Source organism: Pholis gunnellus (assembly GCF_910591455.1).
Source record: "Pholis gunnellus genome assembly, chromosome: 6".
Classification (NCBI taxonomy): Eukaryota; Metazoa; Chordata; class Actinopteri; order Perciformes; family Pholidae; genus Pholis; species Pholis gunnellus.
The window spans coordinates 16,580,282-16,606,707 of record NC_136532.1 but is presented as its reverse complement, the minus strand read 5'-3'; the positions used below and the strand labels follow the sequence as shown (position 1 = coordinate 16,606,707).

At 41.7% G+C, this 26,426-nt stretch overlaps 3 protein-coding genes across 3 annotated transcripts; all 3 read right to left on the bottom strand.

Moving 5' to 3' along the window:
• dpysl2a (dihydropyrimidinase like 2a) lies at nucleotides 1–6,043 on the bottom strand (the record flags this gene model as incomplete). The annotated part of the gene is made up of 14 exons (XM_079161557.1): nucleotides 1–92; nucleotides 193–403; nucleotides 530–709; nucleotides 1,087–1,257; nucleotides 1,377–1,518; nucleotides 1,738–1,894; nucleotides 1,999–2,119; nucleotides 2,265–2,333; nucleotides 2,427–2,507; nucleotides 2,642–2,703; nucleotides 2,926–3,090; nucleotides 3,257–3,441; nucleotides 3,571–3,659; nucleotides 6,002–6,043. 14 exons carry the CDS (start codon nucleotides 6,041–6,043, stop codon nucleotides 1–3), a joined length of 1,767 nt encoding a protein of 588 aa, XP_079017683.1.
• Nucleotides 6,044–7,329: 1,286 nt separating this feature from the next.
• bnip3la (BCL2 interacting protein 3 like a) lies at nucleotides 7,330–11,869 on the bottom strand. Its single transcript, XM_079160461.1, has 6 exons — nucleotides 11,783–11,869; nucleotides 10,353–10,626; nucleotides 10,186–10,267; nucleotides 9,992–10,098; nucleotides 9,739–9,888; nucleotides 7,330–9,284 (listed from the first exon to the last, which is right to left on the bottom strand). Exons 1-6 carry the CDS (start codon nucleotides 11,832–11,834, stop codon nucleotides 9,236–9,238), a joined length of 714 nt encoding a protein of 237 aa, XP_079016587.1. The 5' UTR covers nucleotides 11,835–11,869; the 3' UTR covers nucleotides 7,330–9,235.
• A 720-nt stretch (nucleotides 11,870–12,589) lies between these two features.
• On the bottom strand, nucleotides 12,590–22,639 carry ppp2r2aa (protein phosphatase 2, regulatory subunit B, alpha a). Its single transcript, XM_079161299.1, has 10 exons — nucleotides 22,367–22,639; nucleotides 21,902–21,979; nucleotides 20,206–20,303; nucleotides 19,890–20,055; nucleotides 19,586–19,698; nucleotides 18,964–19,141; nucleotides 18,061–18,225; nucleotides 17,246–17,415; nucleotides 17,002–17,093; nucleotides 12,590–16,615 (listed from the first exon to the last, which is right to left on the bottom strand). The coding sequence occupies exons 1-10, from the start codon at nucleotides 22,371–22,373 to the stop codon at nucleotides 16,336–16,338; spliced, it is 1,347 nt and encodes a 448-aa protein (XP_079017425.1). The 5' UTR covers nucleotides 22,374–22,639; the 3' UTR covers nucleotides 12,590–16,335.
• Nucleotides 22,640–26,426: the final 3,787 nt, after the last annotated feature.

The following is a 26,426-nucleotide window of genomic DNA, read 5'->3' as shown; positions in this document are numbered from 1 at the left end:
CTAGCCGAGGTTGGTGATGTTGGCTTTTCCACCAGGTGGAGCCACGATGCGTTGAGTGTTGCGACGAGGAATGTTGTCATCAAATTGGGCACCTAAAAAAAGAAAAATCAACATATAACAAACCCTTTATAACCTAATTGCCTTGTTGTGAACAAGGCCGGCTGACAGGAATGAACGTGTGCTTTCACTCACCAGACAGACTGAAGCCAGACTGGTGAAGGTTGCGCACTGGCTGGTGAGTAGCCTGCTGCTGCTGCTGCTGCTGCTGCTGCTGCTGCTGCTGCTGCTGCTTGGCAGGGGACGTCTTCACTGAGGAGACTGTGGACATCACCTTGGGAGTCATGGTCACCTCACACACCGGCCCGTCATACTGGCCCCTGGGGACCCCTCGTAACTCTGTGAGCTAAACATACAGGCCAATCAATCAGACCAGAAGCTGACCGGCTAACTGTCTTGGAAGATTTTAGTTTCTGCATAACTGGAGTTGTGTGTCTGCTCGGAGGTGCGACTGCCTGCGATCGGAACTCACCCTGCTGCGAGCCTTTATCCTCTTGTAAACGTGGTCAGAGAAGGGTTTGCGGCTGATGTAGCGACCGCAGCCCTCCGTGGGGTGAAGGCTGCCCTCCTCCAACACAATCTTGCCCTGGCTGATCACCACCACAGGTCCTCCGCGCAGTTCTGTGCCCTCAAAGATGTTGTACTCCACAGCCTGGGGGAGGGGGGTGGGAAGAACTATGATGAATACAATTGGACGTTGCTTCGCAGTACATCTGAAAGTTGTTGTTCTGTCTGTTCCCTCAGGATATTGTTACAATACATAATAATAATAAATACGGTTCACTTTTTTAATGATTAAACTACAGTGTTTGACTGTGAATTTTCACCTGGATTGTGTGTTATTCTGTACCACTTAATCTATTGTTGCTCCTGTATTAATGCCTCTAACAGCCGCTGCACCTCTCCTCTTAACAGAGCTGGTTTAGCATGTTATGCACACAATGTGCATTGCAGCCCATCATGTGCAAACTTTACATTATTAAACTACACGGTGAATAAGAGTCAAAACAGGCAAAGTAACCCTCTGACCAGGTTGTGGCTCTTAGCTGAGATGATCTTAGTGACATCCGGGTCCCACAGCACGAGGTCGGCATCAGACCCCACAGCGATGCGGCCCTTGCGGGGGAACAGGTTGAAGATCTTGGCCGCGTTCGTGCTGGTCACCCCCACAAACTGGTTCTCATCCATCTTGCCAGTCACCTATTAGGACAACACATTTGCATCTAAACATATGCGAAGGCTGACAAGGAAATTTGCTCTCAAGTACTTCATGAGAGGAATTTGTGGAACGCGTGACAAGTGGGTCGCATCGAGCTCACCACACATTTGTCCCAGATTAGGGACATCCTCTCCTCGGTGCCGTTAGTGCCCTCTGGGATTAGGGTGAAGTTATCTTTGCCGATTGCACGCTGAGATGTCTGGAAAGTGCAGTGAGCACTACCAGTCACCTGCAAGTCCCCGCTAGAAAAGAAAGAAAGCAAGAAGACTAAGGACACGATTTACATCGGCAATTACTCATGACAAAACCATGACATTCATCCGTTAAACTTAATATTCTCTCTTTGTATTAAGTATGTCTATGTAAAGGGAATAGCTTAGTAAAAATAGAATGCAGCACACAGCAGTAGCACACGTCAAATGTGGGCATGTTATCTTCAGGTCCTGGCACAGAGTGCCTACCATGACAGCAGAGAGTTGAGGTAGTCGGGGGTGGTGGGATCTGGACTGAGCGGTGGAGAAGTGACATAGGTTGCTGCCTTTGCCCAGTTCTTGCTCCAGTAATGGGTACCATCTGTGCCCAAGCTGGCAGATATGGGCTCTCCGTAAACCACGGCACCTAAAGGAGTAGGCAGGAGGCTGTCAGCAGAAGAAAAAGAAAAAGACAGACAGACTACAGAAGATATGCAAAGAAAAAAAAAAAATCTAAATTTCTATTCTTACCCTTTTTCCTGGCAAGTGCAATGACATCAGCAGCACTCTTGCTCATCACCTTGGTGATGTAGAGGGGACAGTTGGTCTGATTGGCTATGGTGACAGACCGATTTACTGCCTCGGCCTCCACCTGCAGACACACAAAGTCACATTCATCAGCCTGGTCGCCATGCTGGCCTTCTCTTCTTGCTTGTACTGTATCCTGAATCTTTTGATCTTAAAAGTACACGATCACAAAACTCTTTCTCTTTCGAGAGGCCAGCGCTCCATCTTACCTCCTCTGGGCGGCTAAGTGCATGGCCTTCAGGGCCAGAGATCCCCAGATCTAGAATACGTCTCTGCTCCTAAAAAAAATGCCACACAAGAACATTAGAATCCAAAATGGCAATAGCTGCTTACAGCTGAGACTTGACCAAATGTATTGGTGGTTCTGTTACCTCTGCAATGATGTCTCCGTTCTCAGCATGCACCTGTGCAATGGCTCCAAGGTCTCGGATTACACTGAACACCTCATAGATCTAAAAGAAAACGGCACAAACGGGTCAGCTCGTGGTCGCCAGCTCCCACCCCAAAGACTTCTAACAGCCTCAAAGACATATGCTATGACAGACAGCTGTAGAGCTCGCTAATATTAACCAGAAGCCGAGCGTACCTCAGAGTCAGAAAGTTGGAAAACATCCTTATAAGCCAAATAGACCAGGAAAGAGTTGACACCTGAAGATAGAAAACTTATGAGAGAAAACAGCCAAAAGGTGGAATAAGGAGAGCAAAAGAGGGGAAACCCAGAGCAAAGGGGAAAAGTAAAACCAAAAAGGATAAAAAAAACATTACAGCAGAAACATTTTAGTCACTGTTTTGTAGTCTGTTTTCCCCATGCAAGAAACCCTTCTTCATTTTTAAACTCGATGTGTGCGAAGACGGAATCTGCCCGCGTACCATGATCCTTCACTAGGGCCTCCATCTCTTCTTGAGTGCCTTTGTTCCACTCGGTGATGTCCACATGCAGAGAATAGTCGCAGCAGGACTTGCTATCAGCCCACTCCCTCCACTGTTTGAAGGCTGCAACCAGGCTGACGCCGGGCTCCGGCACCACGTGGTCAACTGTGAAACACAAACAAACAGGTTGGATTTTAAAAAGGTCCACAGGCAAACCGCGTAATCAAATCATACGCTCGACAGCAAGCTCATCTGAAATGTTATAATCCCTGCGACGGTACCACTGTAGCTGGTTGAAAAACACTCCGAATGTGTCGGAGATAATACATACGGATCATAGTCGTCCCCCCAGCCAGGGCCGCCTTGGTGCCCTGGTAGAAGTCGTCTGCTGCCACCATGCCTCGGTCAGGCATCTGGAATCGGGTGTGCACGTCGATGCCCCCGGGCATCACCATTCTCCCATGAGCCTCTATGATCTTAACTCCCCCGGGAACAATGAGGTTGTCGCCTAGTTGCCTGAAGGAGACAAATGAAAGGAAAATAACAGAAATGAATGAAGGGAACGTGATAAAAACGAAGACAATCTAGACTCCAAGAGTCAGAGTAATAGGTCACAGGTAGCAGTTAGGTTCCAATCAAACTTACTTGATGACTCCATCCTCCATGTAGATATCAGCCAGGAATGACTGATCATCATTCACTATCTTTGCTCCTTTGATGAGGAGGCGGTCACTCTGAAAGGAGGAGACAGAACTTTACATTATCCATAAACCACAAAATGTTCCAGCTTCCCAAAAGAGCGAGAAATCATCTCTTTTAATCCCTTGTGGCTAATAGTCTATTCCTTAAGTCAATAGTACATTTGACCGATTTCAAAGACAAATGACTTATTTAATAGAAAATAAAATTGGGACAACTTCAGTGATTCATTTAGCTCAGAGTATTTAATTGTTTGTTCAGAGAACAAGAAAGATTGTTAGTGAAGCAGAAACAATGCTGCTGAAGTTGCTAATAGCTAATGGTCACCACGTCGCACATACAAACCGTAGATCAATCCACACCGTCCTCCTGTTGAATCTATAACTTATAGAGAGGTTATCCTACATGATCTAGTCATCTGAGGCCAGTCTAAGAGTAGGAGCATAAACTCTTGAGTGGCACAATTAATTCAACCTGTGTGAGATGAAAAGAGGACTCGTAGGCCAGAGGCTGGCCTACTTCTCTTGCAGGCTTCCGGGGGTCTCTGAGGACAGTCGGGAGAGCTAATGAAGACAAAAGTGGTTTACTGCAAACTGGACAGGGACAGTGGGAATGCACTAAAAGTCATGGCTGTATTGACATGAGGCCATTAGTAAAGTATATAATAAATTGGTCAGTGATGATCCATACCATAGCTCAAAATGGCTTTCATTGAGCATCGCTGTAGTCCGTAAATCTATAAATCAATGTATCATCGTGTAAAATAAAAACACATATGCGCTTCTTTGCCCTGCCGTTCGCCCAATGTCAGCTGAGATCAGCTTCAGCTCTCACGCCACCCTGAACAGGATACGAGGTTAAAGATGGACGGACGCACTTCCCCGCAGTAAAAAACGGCCCCTCGTGATTAATCCTGTAATCTACAGTCATACAACTGAATTGATTAATAAGAACTGAATGTGCTTAGTGTCAAGAGCGTGGGCTAAACTACGAATGGAGGTAGGAAGTGTATGCAACACTGTACAAAATAATAGAAACACTTGTCAGTATGACACAATTCAGCAGCACCACAGAACCTGAACATAATGTTCTTTCATGAAGGTAGAATTTATTGCAGGACTATTATCATTAGACTGCATTATTTTTAGCTAGGTGTGTCGAAGAAAATATAAAATATAATTTCCCAGTTGTATTCGTTGTCTTTTTAGCCAAATGAACCTAAAAAAATGATAGAAAACAAGACTATCTTTTTAATTGACTAGGAACATGAATTAATGCTTAAAATAATGACTATGTTTCTGTGATCCTGCGAACAGATAAACTGACTGTGTGGTGGTACTTTGGTGGTACTAGATACGACTGTATGTTTGAATGAATCCACTTACTGTTGTTCAGGGACAAAGCCTTATGTTGGTGTTTTGTTAAAAGCTCTGCAGAGTGAAACTGTAGATTCTGCTTCATTCTAAACTAATAAGTGGTGTCTGGAGGAGCATGTCTGCATGTTGTGTGTGAGATGTCAGGTTCCTCTATGTTTATGACCCTGGACCTGTGAGAGAGTCCTAGATAACAGTACAAAACGGAGCATGACCCCCGAGCTAAGACATGCTGTTGCTCTTAAATGATCAAACTTAGAGAAGTTTCTCATTATATGCTTCAGCTACAACAGCTGCATGATGAAAGCTTAGAGGGGAAAAAAAAGGTTTTGGATGGGTGCTGTCCAATGACCTACTTTCCTAAAGAGGTTTTGCTTCTTTTAACTATCCCGGCATCCCTACTGTAGGCCCTTAATGCTGTGCTTTCTGGTTGAAAAGCTGCACCACACAGCAACATATTATACTGATGAATCTCAATTTGACACAGTATATCACAGAATCAGGGTTAAATAACGAGCTTGTCCTAGCTGCAGAATTGGAAGTTTTTGCAAAGATGTAGTAAAGATAATGGAGGGAGCAAGATGCCAGAGGATGGAGGATGGAAGATGAGGGGATGACAGTGAAGGAACCTGCGAGCTGAGGATGCTGTCATGGAGACAGAGGAGGAGAGCTAACAGCTACTAACGGCAGCTAAAGGAGCAAAGAGAGACACATACTACCAAAGCTCCACATTAGAAAAACACCAAAGAGCTCGCTGCGAGTGCAAGCCCCCCCGCTGGCTGTTTATCATCGTTCATCCTCTCGGGTGTGTGGAGCTGAAGCACGGCGGCTGCTGCTGCTGCTGGTGACAGCATCGGTGTAAATGAAAAGGACGCGACAGCTATAAGCGTCGGCTAGCTTTTGGTCTAATCCTGAGGCTCACCGCACGTTACACACAACAACACAATACACACCTCTACCGACGGATGAATGTCATATTCTCCATGTAATAAAACAATACTCACTGTAATTCGCGGAATGTTCTTCTTTCCTTGGTAACCCGACATTTTGAAGATCCCTCTGACACAGCTGTCCACTACCTCTCGGCTAACGCTAAGCTAGCTAGACTGGAACACCTCAGCTGCCTATGAAAGGATGAATGGATGCTCTGCTCGTTGGCCAGTCGACGCCCTGGGCGATCTGTGCCTATCTGACGATGTACGGTTTGTACGGTGCAGCCCGACAAAATAATATCAGATGCGTGGTTATATCTTTGCCTCACAGTCCTATCCTTGGATTTGCTGCTGGAATGGGTCCCTGAAGACCAGGCAAGCACCAAGAAGAGAAGGGCCACAAAGAGGTATCGCGCATGCGCACTGCCCCGCCCTGCTGAGTTGTCAGTTTGGGGGTAAACAGGTTAAGCGTCACCTGTTTAATTGAGCGTGGCAGCTTCTTGGTTAATACGATAATTATGAAAACGTATAATTACTATTACTACGCGTAAAAAGAATGAATCCTCAATTTTGTCGATGGTCGATTAACCTTGCAATTACATATTTCTGCAAACAAGATGGCTATAGTCATATCAGGGGGACTTTTTACAGGTGCAGTCACATAATGTAAGACGTTTTAATCTGGGCACAATCTGTTTTACAGGCTACCATATATTAGTAATCCAAGTTGTCTCTGACATGGATACACTTTTAATTACCCTATGTATAGTTGGGAAGAATGTAAAACATTATATGTGTGAGCAATGTCAAAATGTATGTTTCCATTATGATATCAATCTGACTCCTAGATTCTTGCTTTTTAGCACTGATGGAACATCATTTGATATAGTACTTGACATTATAATACTATTACATTAGGGCCTGCCTGCCTATGAACAAGCAACACTAGGTCTGTCAAGTGGATAAAAAAAAAGGGTAAATTCCAATGCAATCAAAAGGTAAAATCTGAACTCTCTGATGGACCACAACGGACTAGACTAAAATGTGCCAGTCAGGCATGCAAAGATAGGATTATAAACAACTAGAAATGCATCACATCCATTTATAATGTTGCCTCCTCATCTTTTCTTCATTGTTATTGATAATGCATCATGAACAAATCAAAGAGAAGAGATGCTTTATAGAGACATGGCCCTTGAGTCGGATCCTTTGCCCCGAACTGTAGAGCGGCCAACTGTGGAAGTACAACGCAGCTTCCAGATTAGTATGTGTAACTGAGAGCGCTCTCAGTTCATCTTTCCTGGGTTTACAAAAGTTACGAATGCATAGCTATTTTTTATATATCTTAAGATTTAGTACAAACACAAATAAGTAAGTAATATGGAATTTATTTTTGGAATGATTGTGTTAACAGAGCTAGGTTATCACAGGAGTTAAGGGACAATAAGTTGGAAGAGGAGTTTAAACCTCACCTAAATGAGAAGAGAAGGGCATGGACTTAGAAGAGGATGTAGGAGTTGTGACACCTGAATGTGATTTATCTTTTCTGAAAACGTACCTTGACATGCAGCAATTACACACATTCTCTTTCTTTTCTTTGTGATTCATGTCAAAATATAAATGTATTGTATGTATTAATGTCCCAGCCTCTGTATGGAGCCCATAGTGATGATACGCCATTTTATTAGTTATGCCTTAAATAATGCATTTAAGTCTATTGAACACTATCCACTCTCTTTGTATTTATATCTCAGCCGCTGTATAAAGTACAAACTTTATTCAAAATGTTCTGTATTGCACACTGATTAACTGTACATAAGCCTGTTATGATGATGACATGTACAGTTTATGAGTTACTGTGAGTTATATAATGCATTAAAGCCTGAATGCATCTTGAGAGCTTTCAAACCAATGCTTTGAATACTGTACATTTATGGTGGAGGACTTCTTTCATGAGTCTATAACGTCATCCATTTACAAATGACAGAAGAATCATCCTCTCATCCAATCAGCATCTATATACAGATGTCACATGCATTTTCATTAGGAAATGCTCCTCTAGTATTACTCTAAGTTCTACACACACTGGACACGTTTTATTGTATCATATAATGTGAAATGATTGCACAGTGTAATCTACATAAAAGCCAGATAACACTCTTCATCGAGGCCCCTGGAAATACCTTCCTCTGTGGTGGTTTCTGCCATTCAGCAATTAAACAACAGCAAAAACACATTACATACACTGAGACAAAGCTAGGTAATAATGATATAATATGCATTAATAGCAATGTATAAACAAAGTATACAATGTCAAAAGGTGTCTATTACATGGGGCAGATCACAGCTTAAATTATTTTTCACATCGACATCTTTAAATATCTAAACATCAGAAAATAAAAAGAACAGATAAATCACCAATGTGCAGTGGTGAAAGATACATATTTGGCACTTTGCCATTGCTTCTATATTATGTTAAAGAATAAGATATGTAGGCAAAAACAAATAAAAATAGCATATGGCCTGGTAAATTGCCATCCGCCCTAGGTTTCCACTATTATAATATACTCAAACAACCCCCCTGTAAAAATCTAGAGCTACTCACTTGATCAATGTTTAAGCTTTCCAGCCTTCCAAAAAAATAAAATAAAAAGCTTTTAAAAGAAACCCTCAGGAGTCAACGTGATACAACTTCTCAAAAATGTATGGGATTTAAAAAACGAATCCCACTGTGCACCATCATCTGTTTCCCCTCCAATAACTGCACCTTGAATGATTAGCTGAAAAAATTAAGGCAATTAAAGTCCACTCTGTTCCCAGGGCCAATTAAATTTGTTGTTTTGTGGATATGGCGCATATTTTAGGCTCGTACATTCTGCCAACTGAGACAACAGTGGAGAGATGCCGCTTAGGAGAAGTCCAGATTTCTCATGACATAACGTCAAAACAAGTGGAGAAAACTTCAACCCTCAAGCCACCCGACATCAAATCCTTGTCACATATTTTTGAGTTGAAACAGGATGACTAATACTTTGCAGCTCTAACAGGATCTGTCATCTACTGGTGGAAGAAGTTGGTGACCGCTGCTGGGTACAATGTTGCCCTGTGTCAAAAATGTGATGGAGTGCAACCACATTACGTCATGTGTATAACTCTACAACTACATCTACAATGTGACAGAATTGAAGGCTGACTGGAAGTAGAAATGTGGGCGTACAACAGATGCAGAGAAACAGCTCGACTACAGGAGGATGGCTGAGAGACTTGGAGACAAGAGGAACATCCAGGCACTGCTGCATCTTCTCATCAGTAGGAGCTGGTGGAGGCTGTGGCAATTCTCTTCCCGATGTAGACACTAGAAAACAAAATCCTGAAATGAATTGCATGTAAAAAAAGAAAGAAATAATGCATACAGAAAATGACAATGCTGACATTTAGGATGTAGGACTGAAATAAAACCATGAATCCATATTAGTTGATCAATTGAAACGAAGGAACACCTTTTTATAAACATCCAGGCCAGCCTGTTTTATAAATACATAACGCATGAGGCCTAGGTCTGAGTAGACAGGCATCAGACGCATAAATTACAGTCATCTTGAAAACCAAAATAGCAGAGGACTGATAAATTGACAATGACACAGCCCGTACTGACCCTTTCCTATGGCACAAGGTGAGTCACTGAAAAAAAAGAAGTTTTGTACAACCACAAAACATCACTGCAGATTGAATAAATGTAACTTTTTTTTCGATCCAAGCCCTGCATCGTGTGCCTGCGTGACGATAGAACTGCATTAATTCAGACTTACCCGATGCCAAGAGCGAGAATGTGAGAGATGAATAAGGAAGGGATGAAGACTTTTAGGAATTCAGCAGAGAAGATGCCACCTTTCTTCATGGCCCCACTCTTTCTCATACTGAGAGATACTGAACGTCGCGGGTGCCTGAAGTGGAACTCCCTGCGAGGAATAATCAAAACAATCAACTCCTGCAAATTAACTTCAGAAAACCATATCCTGAACCACCGTTAGTGAATGACTCTGGACGTGAGAGTCCGCTTACTTTGGTGGAATGTTTTCTGGTCTGCTGGACCAGTCAGCGACCCAGTCTACTTCTTTGTTCATCAGGATGTCTTCCTCTCTGTCCTTCTCTGCACTGTCGTCATCTGACTGCAAATATAGCGGCAAAGTAATTAGGTTTTAGTGTCAAATGAAAACACCTGAAAGGGGATTTAACTTTTAAATATGTTGTTTTACCTGACTATCTCGTGGGCTGGGCATCTCCACATCAAAAGTTATCTGACCCTCATCCTGATCTGGACTTGGTGGCCTGTGAGGACTGAGTCACAATATTGGGATAAAAAAATTACTACACCAAATGCTTCCCTGAGCTTTAAAGCGCATATAATGGCATTTATTCCTACCTATCACAGGAGGAGCTACTCTGGCTGGATTCATGCTGTGCATCCAGGAGAATCTTTTCCATATCTCCATTGTGGATCGAGGAGGAGGAGGGCACATGCTCTAGTCCTCCAATCAGGGTTTCATCACTCTCAGGCAGCCCTTCCAAGGTCTGCAGACTTTGACTCATGCCAGCATTGGCGTTTATTTGGTCTGCAGCGGGTGTCTCTGGAAGATTGGTCTGCACGCCCTGGGTCCCTGATGTGTTCCCATTCAGCTCCAGCTCTACCCAAGAGCCTTGGCAACACAAAGGTCAAGAGGAAATTTAGCTTGTTGTTTCTAAAGCTAGCAGATTGTACACCACACAGAGACACGCCTCTGCCTCCTTTCTAATGGAAACAGCTGACCTACATTTCCTGCACCACTGACACTGTGCATTCAAATGAACTGGCTGTGCAATGGATCCATGATAGCTTGCATTTCTTTGTGCCACTGCCCCACAAACAGCTTGCACGGTTGTTGTTTTTTCCAGACCAGACGGAAAGGGGTTATGCAATCTCTCATGTCCAGCGGGCTTGGGTTAGCACACAATATAAACCTTATGATAGCACGAGACCCCCCCCCCCCCACAATATAAACTATATGATAGCACGAGACGCCTCCCCCATCATCCTCCCTTTTGGCCTCGCTAAAAACAATATATAATTGATGTATTTATTTCGACGACGCACGTATACATGACCGATTACCCATCTACAGACGGGTATGCCATCGGTGCTGCTCTCATGTGATGTCTTGCATAACTGTGAAGTGCAATGTGAGACTATTTGCCCAGGCATGTCGCTGTTCCAGCGGTGATGTTGTCACATATAAAGCGCCCGCCCCGCTTTTCCGTCTGAGCAAACGTTTTAATAAATTTTTTTTATTAATTCAAGTATTTGGCCAGTTTATTGTTGAAATGCGTCTGTGGTGTATAGGTACTTGGCCTAATATCCTACCATTGTTTTCCTTTATTATTTATTTATTTGTTAGAAAGACTGTGTGGCCTGTTGAATAATAAAGCGAGTGGACTACAGAAGGAGTTAGAGTGATAGGACCCATTATTGGACAATTTTTTTTTAAATAAACATCAAATAAAAGCAACGTTTATTTCGTCTTTTGTCTCAAACTTGTTTTCATTTTGGCTAGAGCCCGCCCAGTGCTGGCGTGCGTACGTGATTGGCTGCCCTTCCCTCAATCAAACATGTATCACAACGCGATTGGCTAGTCCGCGGTGACGTCGAACAACATCACCCTCCGCCCCTCCTAGAAGACGAGGAAACACCGAAGCCGATGTAACTTTTACAATAAAATCTTGATTACACGAAGATTTTCCCAGACACACGCACCTATTGAAGACATGTTAAACAGTCTCTGTAACGTGACGCGCAGGAGACCTGGCGGCGGTACATACCGTGAAGCCCGGGCTCCTCGTTATTGTTTTGTTGAGCAGCAGCGGTGGACATGTTGACTACCCAGTTTTAGAATTCATCAACATGACACGCAGACTAACTGCGATGTGCGCATGCGCTGCATCAGCCCAGAGAGTCCAGACCACATACAGATAAACAGACGAAGGATATAGATCAGTAATGTGCAATTCTGTATTCATTCTCATAACACGGTCAGGTTTACAGTCATCTTTAATACAATGTATGCATGCATGCACTAAAATACTGATAAAGAACCGCCAACGTTTGATGGTATTTATGAGCAAAACAAACCATCATTGGAGCGTTGGAGGATAGATGATAATAATGAGGCTCTTCAAATAAGTGCTGTGGACTGAACTATTAATGTGGGGAGGCGGGTATTGCCATTAGTGCTTCCTGTAGATTTGTAGAGGATGGGTCTACATACATCTCCCCTCCTCCAGTTCCAGAAAAGGGTCTTGTTGGTGTATTTTGAAATGGAGAAGTCATCATGGTAAATACATTTTTTTAGACATTTGAGTAAGATCTGCAATGTCTGGCACCACTGCAGGGATTTAGAAATGTTGTGTCCCTTTTGAAAGCACTGCAGGAAGTCTGCCTTGGTGATGCAATGGGCCTAATATAATCCTTGCCATATTTTCACATGGTTATTTTGATACATTTGTATGCTTAGTTTTATAACACAAAGCTCTACAATAACTTGGGCAAGTTCCCATGTGATCAGTTCACATTTTCATCACAATCTTTCATACAGGAAATGAGAAAACAGATTGGCCTTTCATTCAGAATTCAGGTTTGAAACTTTACTTTATTTGTTTCTTTATTACTTGTTATCTAAATTGTTCTTTATTCCATTTGACAAAGACAAACATCGCTGTACAATGAACCATTTGCAGTTTTTTTTAACCCCCCCAAACTCTCCCACAATCTTTATTCAAGAGTCCCTTAAAAGAAATTAACAAAAACATACAAATTAATGAAATTCACAAAAATAAAAAGTGCATTTTGTTTTCACTCCTGCGTCACATTAGACATGTATATAATGCTGCTTCACAACTGGAAAAACCTCATAACTCCAATTTAGGCTGTTTCCTTGCACTTTCTTGATCCCCTGTGTGTGTGTAGAGCAAGTTTTTCTGACATTCAAAAAAACATAGCAACTAAAATTTCAAAAAAGTGTATGATCTACTTTGTAAATAAGGCAGTTTTTAATAAAGTCCTGAAAAGCTGCTTTTTTTATTTAAAAAGGTACGAGGTTTTGATCACAGAGCAGCGGTAGATTCCCCTGAGCAGTCTCCCGTCTGGCTCACCAGAAAGTTCAAGAAACATACTTGATTATCTTCGGTCTTCTTTACGCTATAAGCAAGGCATTAGGGTTCTTTTCTAAACGTCTTCGTGGATTACAGCGTAGCCTCGAACAACAGCTATGAAGACAATATGAGGGGAAAGTGAAGATTAGTGGTTAGGGATTTCTCAGTGACCGTTTTGCAATAACGCTCCAAAACTCATACGGTCCGTGAAGACCACCTCTGCTGGGCCTGCAAAAAAAGGGAATTTAAAAAAAAAAAGCCAATGTTACATCATAACATCTTTCTTATGTAAACAAAACGTGCCAATTCTGGTTTTATGTAATCTGCATCCAGATTTCTGTATTTTCAAACATTTCTCAACATTAGTTATTTCACAGAGAGTGAGTAAATGCTTCCTTTTAATGAATGACGGGACAATGTGAGATCACTGATCTCGTATTTTGAATGGACAGCTCTGCTTGTTGATCGACTAATTAACGGGACAATCCTTGACCGAGGAATGGGACAAAGGTGCCACATTATACAGGTTCATACATATACGACGTGAGGACTATCACTTGAATGACCCTCACACAAACTTGCATCAGACACTAAAGAAAAGGAGCTTTTCAAAAAAGGTGGCAAACATAAGAAAAAGAAAGATTTGTCTCATTACTAGAGGACATTACCCAGAGCCCTGAGAGTGTGACAATCAACCACAGCACCACCGTATTAGGATGGGTGGATATTTGAGTGGCATCCTAGTGATGGGAAATCAGTTCTCCAAAAGGTAGGAGTGACACATTTACTTACATAATGATCCAGTGGACTACTACGCCTTGTGCCCTGATTCAATGGCTTAATCTGTCATCAAAACATCATGATAATGGAGTGGAAAGCTGTGCCTTAATCAACCGGTTGGCTCCAGAAGAGAAAATCAGCAGTGTGTGAATGAAGCCAAATGTAGCAGAGAAACAGCAGAATTAATTATTTAAAGTACCCCCCCCCCCCCCATCCCATGTTGAATACAGTCATTAATGACCACTTACATTAAACGATCAAACCAAGTGCTTCACAAATTCTCCTTTTTAAATAAACACATCTGTGTCCTCCTGCATCACAGGAGAGAAGACATTTCATACAACAATTCAAAATCAGTAACTCTGCATTGCCGACTGAATTGACCAGATTTAGAGAAAAACTAGCTTTAAACAGTTTTAACATTACATGTTGATTTAAAATGTCTTTCCCGTTTGGACCCACAGGGGCATATTCTTTCACAGCGAGCCAAAAAAATAAAATAAAAGATTAATGAACAAAAACCATGGCACAGAAACAGAACGTTAAGATCCAAATTAACTCAGAATCCAACTCCGAAGCATCCCAAATAAGTTCGACATAAACACAATTTACAGGCAGCCAAATTAAAAAAAATAAACTGTTGTAGTGCTTATGACTACAGAGGTACTGACACCTGAAAGTACTTTTCTTTGGACATTCCACGCGAGGAACGTCACACAAGTCTCTAGCTTTTAAAGAAATACCCGCTTGAATGAACGAAATGTCCCAAAGTCACGACATAAAGGTAACCGCATCAGGTGACCTTCCATCTACAATCAGTCCGAGATAGACGGCTAAAGAAACTACAGTGATCAGACTGTAATCCTATTGCCTTAATTTATACAAAAATAAATCAGCTATAGTGATTATTCTTTTTATCATCAGGTACAGTACAAAACATCATTTAAAAAAAAAAAAGCCAGAAACTAGATCCAGAGATTAAAGCGATCGATCAATCTGCAACAACACGACAGGCTTTGTGGGGAAGTTGGCAGCAGTGCTCAATTTTGGTGCCACCGACCACGAGAGAATTAGGAAACGTCACGCTGTTCTGCCTTTCTGCCTGGAAGCTTTTTGTCCTGAGCTTTAAATGGTAGTCAGCATATGACCAGTCACCTCGTCTGCAAGACAGCTTTCAATGACCAAAGCTTCAGTCTACAGGACCGGTTACTTGATGCATGATTAGCTCTCATTCATTCTCCTAAAAGCACAATACGCGACGCCGCTCCTGTGACCATGTTAAAGGACTACATTGGTGTTTGGTTTTTTGGCCATTAAGTAGAAATTATAAAGTCAATACTGAAGACCGTCTTCCTAAAGGAAGTCATTTCAATGCACAATGAAAAAGTCAACCTACAGGGTTGAAACTTGCTCGAGAAAAGTGATCCATTGGTGAACATTCAGTCGAAATTTAGTAATGTACTTGAGACCAGGGATCGGATTAAAAACCTGATGCTATGTTCAGCACACTCAAGCATGAGATTGAGAGCTTCAGCTTGTTAAAAGCCAATATATTTACAAGCTATTGTATCAGAAACTCTATTCCAGAAGACTAACATTAATAAACATGGATGTTTTCCTTAAAGGAGAATACCATCGTTTCTTGCTGATTTTAGGTAACTCGACTTTTAGTGTCAGATGTTGAGGTACGCTTGACTTACTGCATGTCAGTTGACTTTCTTACTGTAGAGAAATTAATATAAACCATCTAATAAATATTGGTACGCTGCTAACAAAGGTTAGAAGTAATGCAAGTTCATCTCTTTGCAGAGAATGAGCTAAAACATGAGACTAGTCCTTTAACTGCATAACCGTACATTAGGAAAGTGGTGGTGAGGGAGCTTGGCAACTTGACAAATACTTGGGGCAAATATGGAGTGTTGACAGCTTGTATTAGCAGTGTTTCAGGCCAGCACGAAAATTAACCTTGGTGACAGAAAGACGTATAAACAGAAAGAATTTCCTATTCAAACTAATAAAACGTGGTAGCTATGACATACACATGAATCATGTCACGCTGGCACAACAGAAGAATGAAACAATCGAGCCAAACGTGTGTGTTAAACACACTTTCCCTTTGGTTTGGGATTTAGTGGAGTTGCAAATGGTAGCTTAGTGAACCGAGATCTCCTGCTGAAGAAAACCCATGACACTAAATCCCAAATTCTGGACTCTACAAACCCTGCATGTTTATATTTGTCATACACATGGAACACGTCCTTGTGATGGCCTGCTTGGATGTACTGTGTTTATGCCACTGTTTGTAAGTCACATTCAATACTTAAGTCACCAAGGGCAGATCATATCAAGATTTTGGGATTTAGGACAGATATTGTTTGTACGTATGGTGCATCAGAGCAGTGGGGGCTCACGTCGAAAACAGATCTGAGCGGCTCAACAAAGCGCTAGTTCAGTTTTTCCTGGAATATGTAGAGATTGTTGGTGGTGGCCACAGCAATGATGTTGTCCAGAGGATGCCAGGCAGTGTGGAGGATCTTCTTGTTAAAGTCCAGACTGTCTACACTGATCTCGTCCTTTTTGCGCTTCCCACCTGTGCTTACTTTGCGAGGTTTCAGGACAGATCGTGGCTTGCTGTTCTCCCGCGACGCCTCCAGGGTCACGTCCTGCCGATAGCCTCTATCAAACATCCTGAAGAAGTTGTTGTAGGAGCCGGTCATCACAACGCTGCAGAGAGACAGGGCATGAGTGATTGGTGGAACATCATAACAATTATAACAATTCAAAAAGTCAAAACAGGTTGTTCTCTGGTCGTGTACCAATACCAGGAACATAAGCAGAAAACCCCTCTGCTACCCAGGTGGAGTCATGTGCAGCCTTACGCTCTGCACTGAGCTGATAACCACAGTAATTGATAAGCCCGATGTCGTTGGCCAAATTTCACTTACGTCAAGTACACGGATCAAAACATTTGCGTGTCACGCGCCTATTTAAAGTGTGGGGAATTCCAAAGGCATGATGATGAAACCATAGACATCAACCAGTGACAACAATTACCAAAAAGGCTTCTGTTGACCCTGATATAGAAGACCTATAATAGATTAGATACTCACCTATCGTTCCCATTCCAACAGCATTCAAACTTGTCGAAGATGCAGTCATTCTCATAGAGGGAACACAATTTACTCCTGAGATATTCATGCACCTGTTAAAAGAATGTGACGAAGAGGTGTTGTAGTTACAATCGAGTGAAAACAACATTACAAGAGACTTCTGTGTAATTAACAGGCCTTACTTTCTATTCTACAGAAAAGAAACTGAAGCAACAAGAATTACTTTTTAACTATAGTCACAGACCTGATATGTCTCTACTGGCCGGGACTCCATATTGAGATCCCAGATTTTGACGGACAGGTAGTCTCGGGTCATCATGTAGCGTCCACTGTGGCTGAACTTTACGTCAGAGATGGATGAGATGATTTCAGAGAAGAACGAACGATTGTTTGGATCCTCTGGCTCTTCAAACTCTTAAAAAAAGAAAATGATGCATGCCATGAGTAAATGCCGTCTAACTGCCACTGGCAAACTCTCATTCACTGCCATAGAATATACTTATATTTACTTATAATACTTGTATTTTCTGAGCAATGAGCCATTTTTGCAGGAGACATTTGGACTCATAGTAAGAACAGCACAGGTGTTTCTAATAACACTAATGATGTTACGCTCATCGTACACAACACCAGGACCCTGAAATCAAAGCAGCTAAATGGACATTAAGAATATTTGATTCCATTATTTACACCTGTGCTTTTATTACCGTGAAGAGTCAAAATATTGTCCATGAAGGGAAAGGCCTATAGTCCGAATGAAGATTTGCCATTTACCGTATCTCCCTCAACTTTCTGATTCCACAGACTATAGAGCTCACACAGGGGTACGGTGCCTCACTAATTAAGACTTTGTTTCAGGAAAATGCAAGGTTGTTTAAAGCAGATTTCATTGCAGATGCTGGTGCTCAGCTGTTAAGAGACGCTATCTTCCACCCAAAGTGGATTTGCAGGCACAGAAAATATAACCTATTTCATTGTCTATCATCCAGTTTCACAGAGACACGCCTCTGAATTGAACAGCTGCCCTGCAAGCACTCAGCGTAAATGACATAGGCTTACGTTTGGTGTGCTTGTCACACAGTGCCGATGCCCTCATGTCACACAGGCGGATGGTGCCCTTGCTGCTGCTGTAGACAAAAGTGTTACATTGGTTGGGGTGAAACTCCGCCGCCGTGATCACCTCCGTCAACTCCTCCATGTTGGCTGGCTTAATGTCAACAATATCTGAAGGCGTGTGGTTAAGGTCAAAAGGGGGAAAACAAGACATTTCAACCACTTAAAAAGATCCGTCAGAAACAAAATGAAAGCAAAACAATTTTATTATTTAACTAGTACAAACATAGCCGGCCATTTTCCCAGTGGCCCAAAAGGTTTTGCATTTTAGAGGTTGATATGAAACCGATATATAAAAATCCTTACTTGGGGGGACATCTGGTGGTAGCATCATATATGACACTGTGGCAGACACCAATTACATTATATATTTTGTACTCATGTTCAGTCTGCCTTAAAACAGTGTCTACTTTTGTTAGTAGATCAGCACAAAGCCACGATATTGTTTTTTTGTATGGTCTATATAATAAATAGGGTTGATCCATTCGCTGTCTTAACATATAAGAGAACATATGCAGTGGGGTTCAGTGTTGTTGCGGGGACTGAGTGGTGCACAGTCTGACTGGAGCATGGTGGGCGAGTGAACAAGATGCACGAGGGGGATTATAATCCAACAGTGAGTCAGAGCTACCTTGAAGCAAAGAACTAAACAAACCCAAAACACAACATTCGTTATTTCACACTGCAGTATGACGAAAAAAAGTGAACGTATGGTTAACATGGACAGGTTTGACACCTTTTTCTTTAAACACATGGGAGATGTTAGAAAAGGCCTGAAAGGATTATTAGAATTATGTCAAGATCTACAGAAGATGATGGCTGCATGATATTAAAAAAACAAAAGGATACTAAAGCTGCGATCGGTGATCTCCAGATTCCACAGGTTGATGCGCAGGTCATCCGCAGACAGGTATGTCTCACAATCACTGTTGACGGAGATGGAGTTGATATGGTAGGTGTGAGCATTCGCAAACACTCGTCTCGGGCTGGCTTCCACCATCAAGTCCATGGGCCTGAATACTGGTACCTGAGGTGAGGAGCAGCGTTAGCATCACATTCATTTCAGGGAGAATTTGTGATATCCATATTAGCATTTATTTTATAACTATGGTTGTCATGTTTTTTTTTTTTTAAAGTACTGTCTCAAACTGTCATACAAGTCTAACAAAATTCTATATTTGTCAATTTTTGAGACAACAACTGACAACTCAGACAGTGCCTTAATGAGTGGAGGACAATGGTTGCAGGAATACTTTACCATTGCTTCAACTAATTCAAAAGTAATTGAATAAGCCTTTAATAGTGCAACACAATTAGTCTCAAAGTAATATACACACACTTCACTAAAGGCACAATCTACTGTGCAAACAGAGAACAGTCAACTGCGGCATATTAAAACACAGTTAATGACAATTAATAATACATACATGGTCAACATTATTGGGACAGGGACAAAGCAATGGATACACACCCGTAGTGTTGTGACAGTATTGAGATCTCTGTATCGCCCATCTTCTTCCTTCAAATTGTAGCCCTCTGGTCTCTTGTCGCGCTCACTAATTTTCCACAGCTTTATGGTTTTGTCTGCCAATGAGAAAGAGCGGAAGTCATGAAAAACTCCTCTGAAGTAACAAAAGAAACTGTATATTTAGACAACTGAAATTCCTGTCAAACGGTGTCTCAACAAGACAAGATGGAGTTTAAAATAGCTAAATATCACTAACTCATACTTACTACAGTGAATACGTTTAATGAGAATACACTGGTTTACTAACCATTTGTAGACAAAAGGAACTGTGCCGCGTTCTTCTGAGGCAACCATCGGATCTTGTTGATCTTCTCCTCGATCTCGAGGCTCTTTAGGTAGTCAAATTCAGGTTCATGGCTCTGGAAGGTGCTGTACACATTGTACTCTCCTCGGCACTGTGGCTGATTCTTAGTCTAAACAATGACAGACCAAAGATCAAAGTGAGTGTTTGTTTCATTGCAAATAGTTCATCAACTTAAATTCTAAATGTATGAATTTATCAAATGAGAAAAACAAAGATGTGAATGTCTGTGAATCTAGTTTAGTCACATGAGTCAACTTACCTCTGGCTCCTGCTGAAAGATGACAACACGGCCCCCCTTGTCCCCAGTGGCTAGTAGCTCCCCGGAGTGGTTGAATTCAACAGTAGATATGATGTCAGCTGTCGATGAGGTAGTGTAATTAGAATTAAAAAAATGTATTTAGCTAGATGCCTGAGTCTTACTTGCTACTGTAGTAGGGAGCCTGCTGTGTACATCTGAGGCGTGTTCAATGTAAAACAATGTTGCACCGTTATACGAGGCTTTTCTGTTGTAACAACTTATTTCCTGTGAATGATACCAAAAATCTTTGAAAAGCATATCAATCATGGTAAAAAAAACACCACACAGCAGTCATGTACATGTGTGCAATGGAACTAAAAGTCTACTCAACACACAACTCTTGCCATTTGCAGCTTTTCAGGACTTTTTAAAAAAAAAAGCATTCTCATCAAATCCTACGATACAACAATCAAACCCTGTTTACAGGCTGGCACTATTCTGCGCTAGTGCAAGCCTTAATATACACTACGGTGTTGTTGTTGTTGTTGTCCTAACACAGCACACAAAGTGCCTGATACAATCCGGCTCCACACAAACCTTCATATGATGCAAGAGTACTACACTATTGTAGTGTTTTCAGCCTGTGTGCACTGCTATGTATTGACACAAGGAGAGGATCACATGGAGACTTTTTCTGAGGCAAAGCTTACTGTCAACAACGGTGCAGTCCTTCACACACGAAGTCCATCATCTACTGTAAACATAGGTGTTTATGGCACTGGTGAATTAAGTCATTGCACAATGGGGAAAAGGAGTGGTTACAATCCACCACTGGTTTATCTGTTCATATCGGAGTAAAAATATATACGGCGTATTTAAAATATCCCACGCCATGGGCTCTAGTTTTTGGTACTTTATGTCCATTAATTATCCTTAATTGAATTCTCTGTTGTGTAAATATTATCCATAATACCGCGAGGGTCACTTCAACTAAAACACGAAAAAGATTTCCTCTTTTATCCTGCGTGGCATCTAGACATGCAGGCGTTTATAAAATGCAGCAAAGCGTCATTCCAGACACAATGTTGTGGTTAAGTAAAGGCTAATCGCAGACATCACTGTCATCCGTGGTTTCTAGCGGGAACTACTCAAATCTGTCCTAATTTCAATTATCAAGTAACCAAGACTGTATGGACTTTCTGGAAAGACACGTTTTGTGGTTTTCATTTGGCATGGCATTTTGAGTTGCTTTGAGCAACACACATTGTTTCCCCCTCACCTCCATGGTATTGGGTTTGCAGTCGAAGTTTCAAAATATAACACCATTTGCGTGGCTGGATACAGAGGGAGTTCATGAGGAAAGCTTTTATTTTGACATGGCCAATCAGACCCGTTGAAAGTAGGACTTAATAGCAACACAAGTAAAGTTCAACACAAGCAAACACATTGCTAAAATAACCCAAATAAACACATTGCTTCAATAACCACTGCTAGTTTAACAGGCCTACTGGACGATCATCGGATATGTTCCCCACCAATGACCCTTTTACGACAGGTTAATGCTCTATAACAGCACTCATAGAACATGGATGAGACCTAAAACAAAACGTGTAGCAGTAGCTTTAAAGCTAACTTCAAAACAAGCATGCACATGATGCAAACCGGACAGTGCGGGGTTAGCCGCTGCTAACGTTAAGTGAACACCACATGGACTTACCTTCCGCGACATCATCATCTATCGCTCCTTTGACTTGGGAAAAGCACCACTGCACATCACTGTTCCCACCACCGGCCCCTACAAGAGACACACGTTATAACACACCGCCGCAAAAGACAACTTTACACGCGTTACAGTCTGGCGCTAAGTTAGCTCAAATATCAGTTATGAGAACAAGGTCGCACGCGTCGCCATGCGTAAGACATATTTTAACTTGCGTAGTATATTCTCAAGCGAAGGCAACGGTTAAAGCAGGTTTTCTGTGGGGAAAACTCTCACTTTCACACGGTCAATGACACACACTAGCATCTGGGAAGTATCCTAGCTTGCTAGCTAGCTTGCGGTGGTTAACGTTCACCACAACAGAGAGACAAACGCATCATCCACGCTGAACAGGATATTAAACCGTTGAATATTAATAAAGCAGAAGATACTCTGATAGTGTTTGCTTCCTAACTTGGTTACCTGCCATGGTGAGCGGCTCAGACAGAGGGTATCTGTCTCGGGCCCTGGACTTGGAGCTGCTGACCCGGGTCTGCTGGGTGGTTCTGACCGAGGAGCAGTGGAGGAGTAAACCAGTAGTAAACCAGTAGTACCGCTGCTCGTACCAACTCCGAACACCGCACAAGTCGTCGTACCAGTCGCTATAGACAGCACGAAACTGCTTTAAACCAAAGAAAGTAAACTACAATCCTTAAGCACCGAATGTTAGACTTTGCACTCTACTTTGAGATTTCCCTCGCCTCTGCCTCTCCCAGCATTTCAAAATGGCGCAACGCGGGCGGCGTTCAGCAGGCATCACACAGAGAGCGGCGAGGCTGCACCATGACATTTTAATCGCGCTTACTCCTGCGCCGTCCACGACGTGGGTGTTTATCCTGTCCCCGGATAGCACATGGTTGATATATTTATAGTGCGTTTAATTTTTTATTTAAAAGTTACATGGACTTTTTTTAATTTCAAAACCCTGTTATGTCTAACCCCCGCCCGTGTTGATTGTTACCGTAATGAAAATCGAACAAACCCGTGCACGCAGGGTTAGTTTTTGGTTTAACAGCAAAAGTGAAGCAAAAAAAAAACGGAACAAGATTTTATATAGATTTAATTTTGAAAATAATAACTTTTAACATTAAAAATCCAAGTGGAAAAGTAAATATAATTCATACTATATAGTACAATATATATTGTAGTTATGTCAATAATACATATTAATACATTTTGGGGTGGTGCTCCGGACAACTTACAACATCCGAGCGTTTACATGTTTGGTTTGCACGCATAAAACACCCTAAAAAACCAAGGACTTCCGGGTTCCACCTGCAACTACCACTGAGCTTCCACAGGATCTGTTGCATGAATGTGTGGATCTGCCGCAGTTTCTTGCACTTGCTGGTCTTCCGTTGTGGAGGATGCCACTCTGAAAAGGGCGCCTCGGTGCATATGTAAAAGTGAATGACAAACTAACTGCTCCCGTGCAGACACAAGTTCAGGCACATATACCTGCACTGAGGGCAAGTGCCCACAAGGGCAAATAACATTGTAGACCTTTGTCACAACAGACATTTTGAGTTTTCATAGCTAGAAAAGCTCAGGTGTTAATATTAATATTAACGTTGGCTCTGTACTATTTAAATGTACCAATAAGCCACCATGACAGTGTGACAATGAGACAATTTGACCCTGAAAGTGAAGCAGCTAAATGGATTTCATCTGTTATTAATTTTATTGTGTACACCTTTGCTGTTCCCACTGTGACATGTCAACATGTCTTCTGTGTCCATGAAGAAGGTGAGAGATCACTCTCCCAATCCCACTCCTTGTCCATTGTGTGTGCATTTTAAAGGTATATGGTAAAGATTTTTTAATAATTGTTTTGGGCATATTATGCCTGTAGGATAATGCCAGCAGAGAGATAACAGGAAACAAGGGAGAGAGAGAGAGATACAAAAAAACTGGGGACATTGTTGGATGAGATTTTATCCCCTAAGCCTCAGGGACACCCCAGTTTTGGACAATTTGATTATTCACAAATGTATTTAGGAATATGCACCATGTGGACAATATGCATTGAAATGATAAAGGACTTACAAGTCCATTTTAACTTGTAAAAATGCAGGTTTTTTCTTAAGGACCCAAACTATTTCTGTTAATATTGTGCTGGTGCGTACAATATTGAAAACGAATTTGCAATACATTAAATTAATGAATTCACATGCAGTAAACCTTAAGGCCCTCTGGGAACCTGACGCACAAGATCCCATCAGAAGGGACAGCTTTGTTTCACCAATTAATTTAGGAGAAATTAGTCACTGAATTGAATTGCCACTGCTTATATTCCTTATTTACATAAAGATTGTTTTGTCAATTTTCATATGTGCTTCCCAAGGGAAAAAAACAACACCATTCAAGCTTTTATCAATCAAGAATACACAATACTGTTTTTGTATGGTACACAACCATACAAACATGTTTTATATAGCTTCACTGTGGTCATTTTTGCAACTCAGCAGATATCACAGTTTCTAAAATTACACGGTTGCTTGATATGCCTGCAAAACCCTGTTTGGACTATTCCAAAAAAACTACAATAAAGCCGTGAGCACTACTGCAGAGGGTGAATCAAATAAGGAAACATGATCATTCAGGCTGATCCCTCCAGCTGTAGCTGTTGTTGCAGAGACATTAATCTATAGGAACTGCATAGACAACAAATCCCAAGCAGGTCTGCCTGCATGGTCAACCTCATTAATGAGCTCTAAGTCAGAAAACAGGATTGTTCCTCAACAGTCACTTTCTTTTTACTTTCCCACCATAAAGTAAGTGGTCCACCTGGCAAGGAGCAAAGCACCAAACAGCACAGTGTAGCTGAAGAGAACAAATTTGAGGATTTCCCTGAATGTCCGGAGGAAGCGTATTAATAAGGGGTCCACATCCAGAGGCTCCTGCTGTGTCTTCTGCCTGCGACCAGGTTGAACCAGGTGTCCAATGTTCTCACCTCGACCCATTCTGCAGACACACACGTTTGTCACATTTCAGAATAGAACACAAGAGAATAAATATAAAACTGTAATTTCCAACTGGGTGGCCCATTTGAAAGTTCATTAAAAAAATGACAATATTCCTTGAAAAAAACAACATAAAAACAATTGATATATGTTCTTTGTTCCCATGCTTACTTAAGTTATAAATACTTTATTTTAGTGCTTTATGTATTATTAATCAATGTGTTCAAGTTTATTTATATTAGAGGTGCAAATTGACTTGTTCCTAGCCTTGTAGATGCTGAGTCACAAGACCACTATTAATAATTTATCTGTACACTAAGTGGGTTCAGTATTGATCTGTTTTGTTTGTGTGTAGTCACAAACAGACTATTGAACATCAGCATCTATGATGTTTTAAACTCTCTTCAGATATTTTTAGGGAAACATGCGGAAACTGATCTGCAGCTTGCTGAATAACATTGAATATCATATTTTCCTCGGACAACATGAAGTTGCTGCAAAGCTCATATGTGAACCATGTTGGAGTCAAAATAAATGTTATCATATTCAATACAATCATGCTAATACAATAGCAATATAATAATGTTAATAAAATGTAGTCGGTTTTATTAAAAAATGTGTTGATGTCTTGTTCTGGTAAAGGTTTAACGGATTTGAACTAAACTAAAACATAGATGAATGAATGAAAAACAAGCTAAATACATCTTTTATATCTAATATGAAATAATAGATAAAGTAAAAGAAAACTTCATACCTTGGTGTTGTTGAGGCAGGAACTGATTATAAAGTGGGCTCCTGTGCTTCCAGCCCTGAAGTCCAAGTTGGTGTGTTCTGCCTTGAGCGTTTCAAGCCCTTGTGGCAGAGGAGGAGCCAAAGGCAATAACTGATCACAGATCTGAATCCCCTGGGATTGATCTAATGGGAGTTTAAGTCTTCAGTGCACCTGCTCCTCACACAAAGGGATTTTAGTGGAAGAGTTTGGCTGTCAGGCAAAAATCACAGAATTAAGTATTTTCTAATCCATTGAATCGAAGCAGTTTCCAAGTCCTCTAGCCAATCAACATGGAGGAAATGAACATAGATTTACTCGAGAACAGTTCACCAAAAAATCAAGAGTGCTGTCAGCAGGTCTCCCTATATGTTCATAGTGTAAGGCACGGAGGAGGTATTGACTGAAACAGAGATCAAACACCCTCCTGTAGCACAGTTACCCTTTGCCGGAACAGGGAGCAAATGGCCTCCTAATTCAATCAGTGTCCTGCGCTGTCAAATCATCGGCTGCCATGGGCTGAGCTCTCCAGACAGCGTAGGGCCATTATCGGCTGATCGGGGGGCCTGTTAGTGCGCTAATTGCTCCTCCAGAGAGCTGGACCGCTGCTGACGGATACACTCCCCATCCCTGCCCTTCATCCGCTCTCCCTTATCACAATCAGCTTTCTGAAAATGAGCTCGTAAACAATGACCAACAATGTTTTCCTAGATGATCAAGTAATTTAAGAGACGAATTTCAGTTAGTGAGG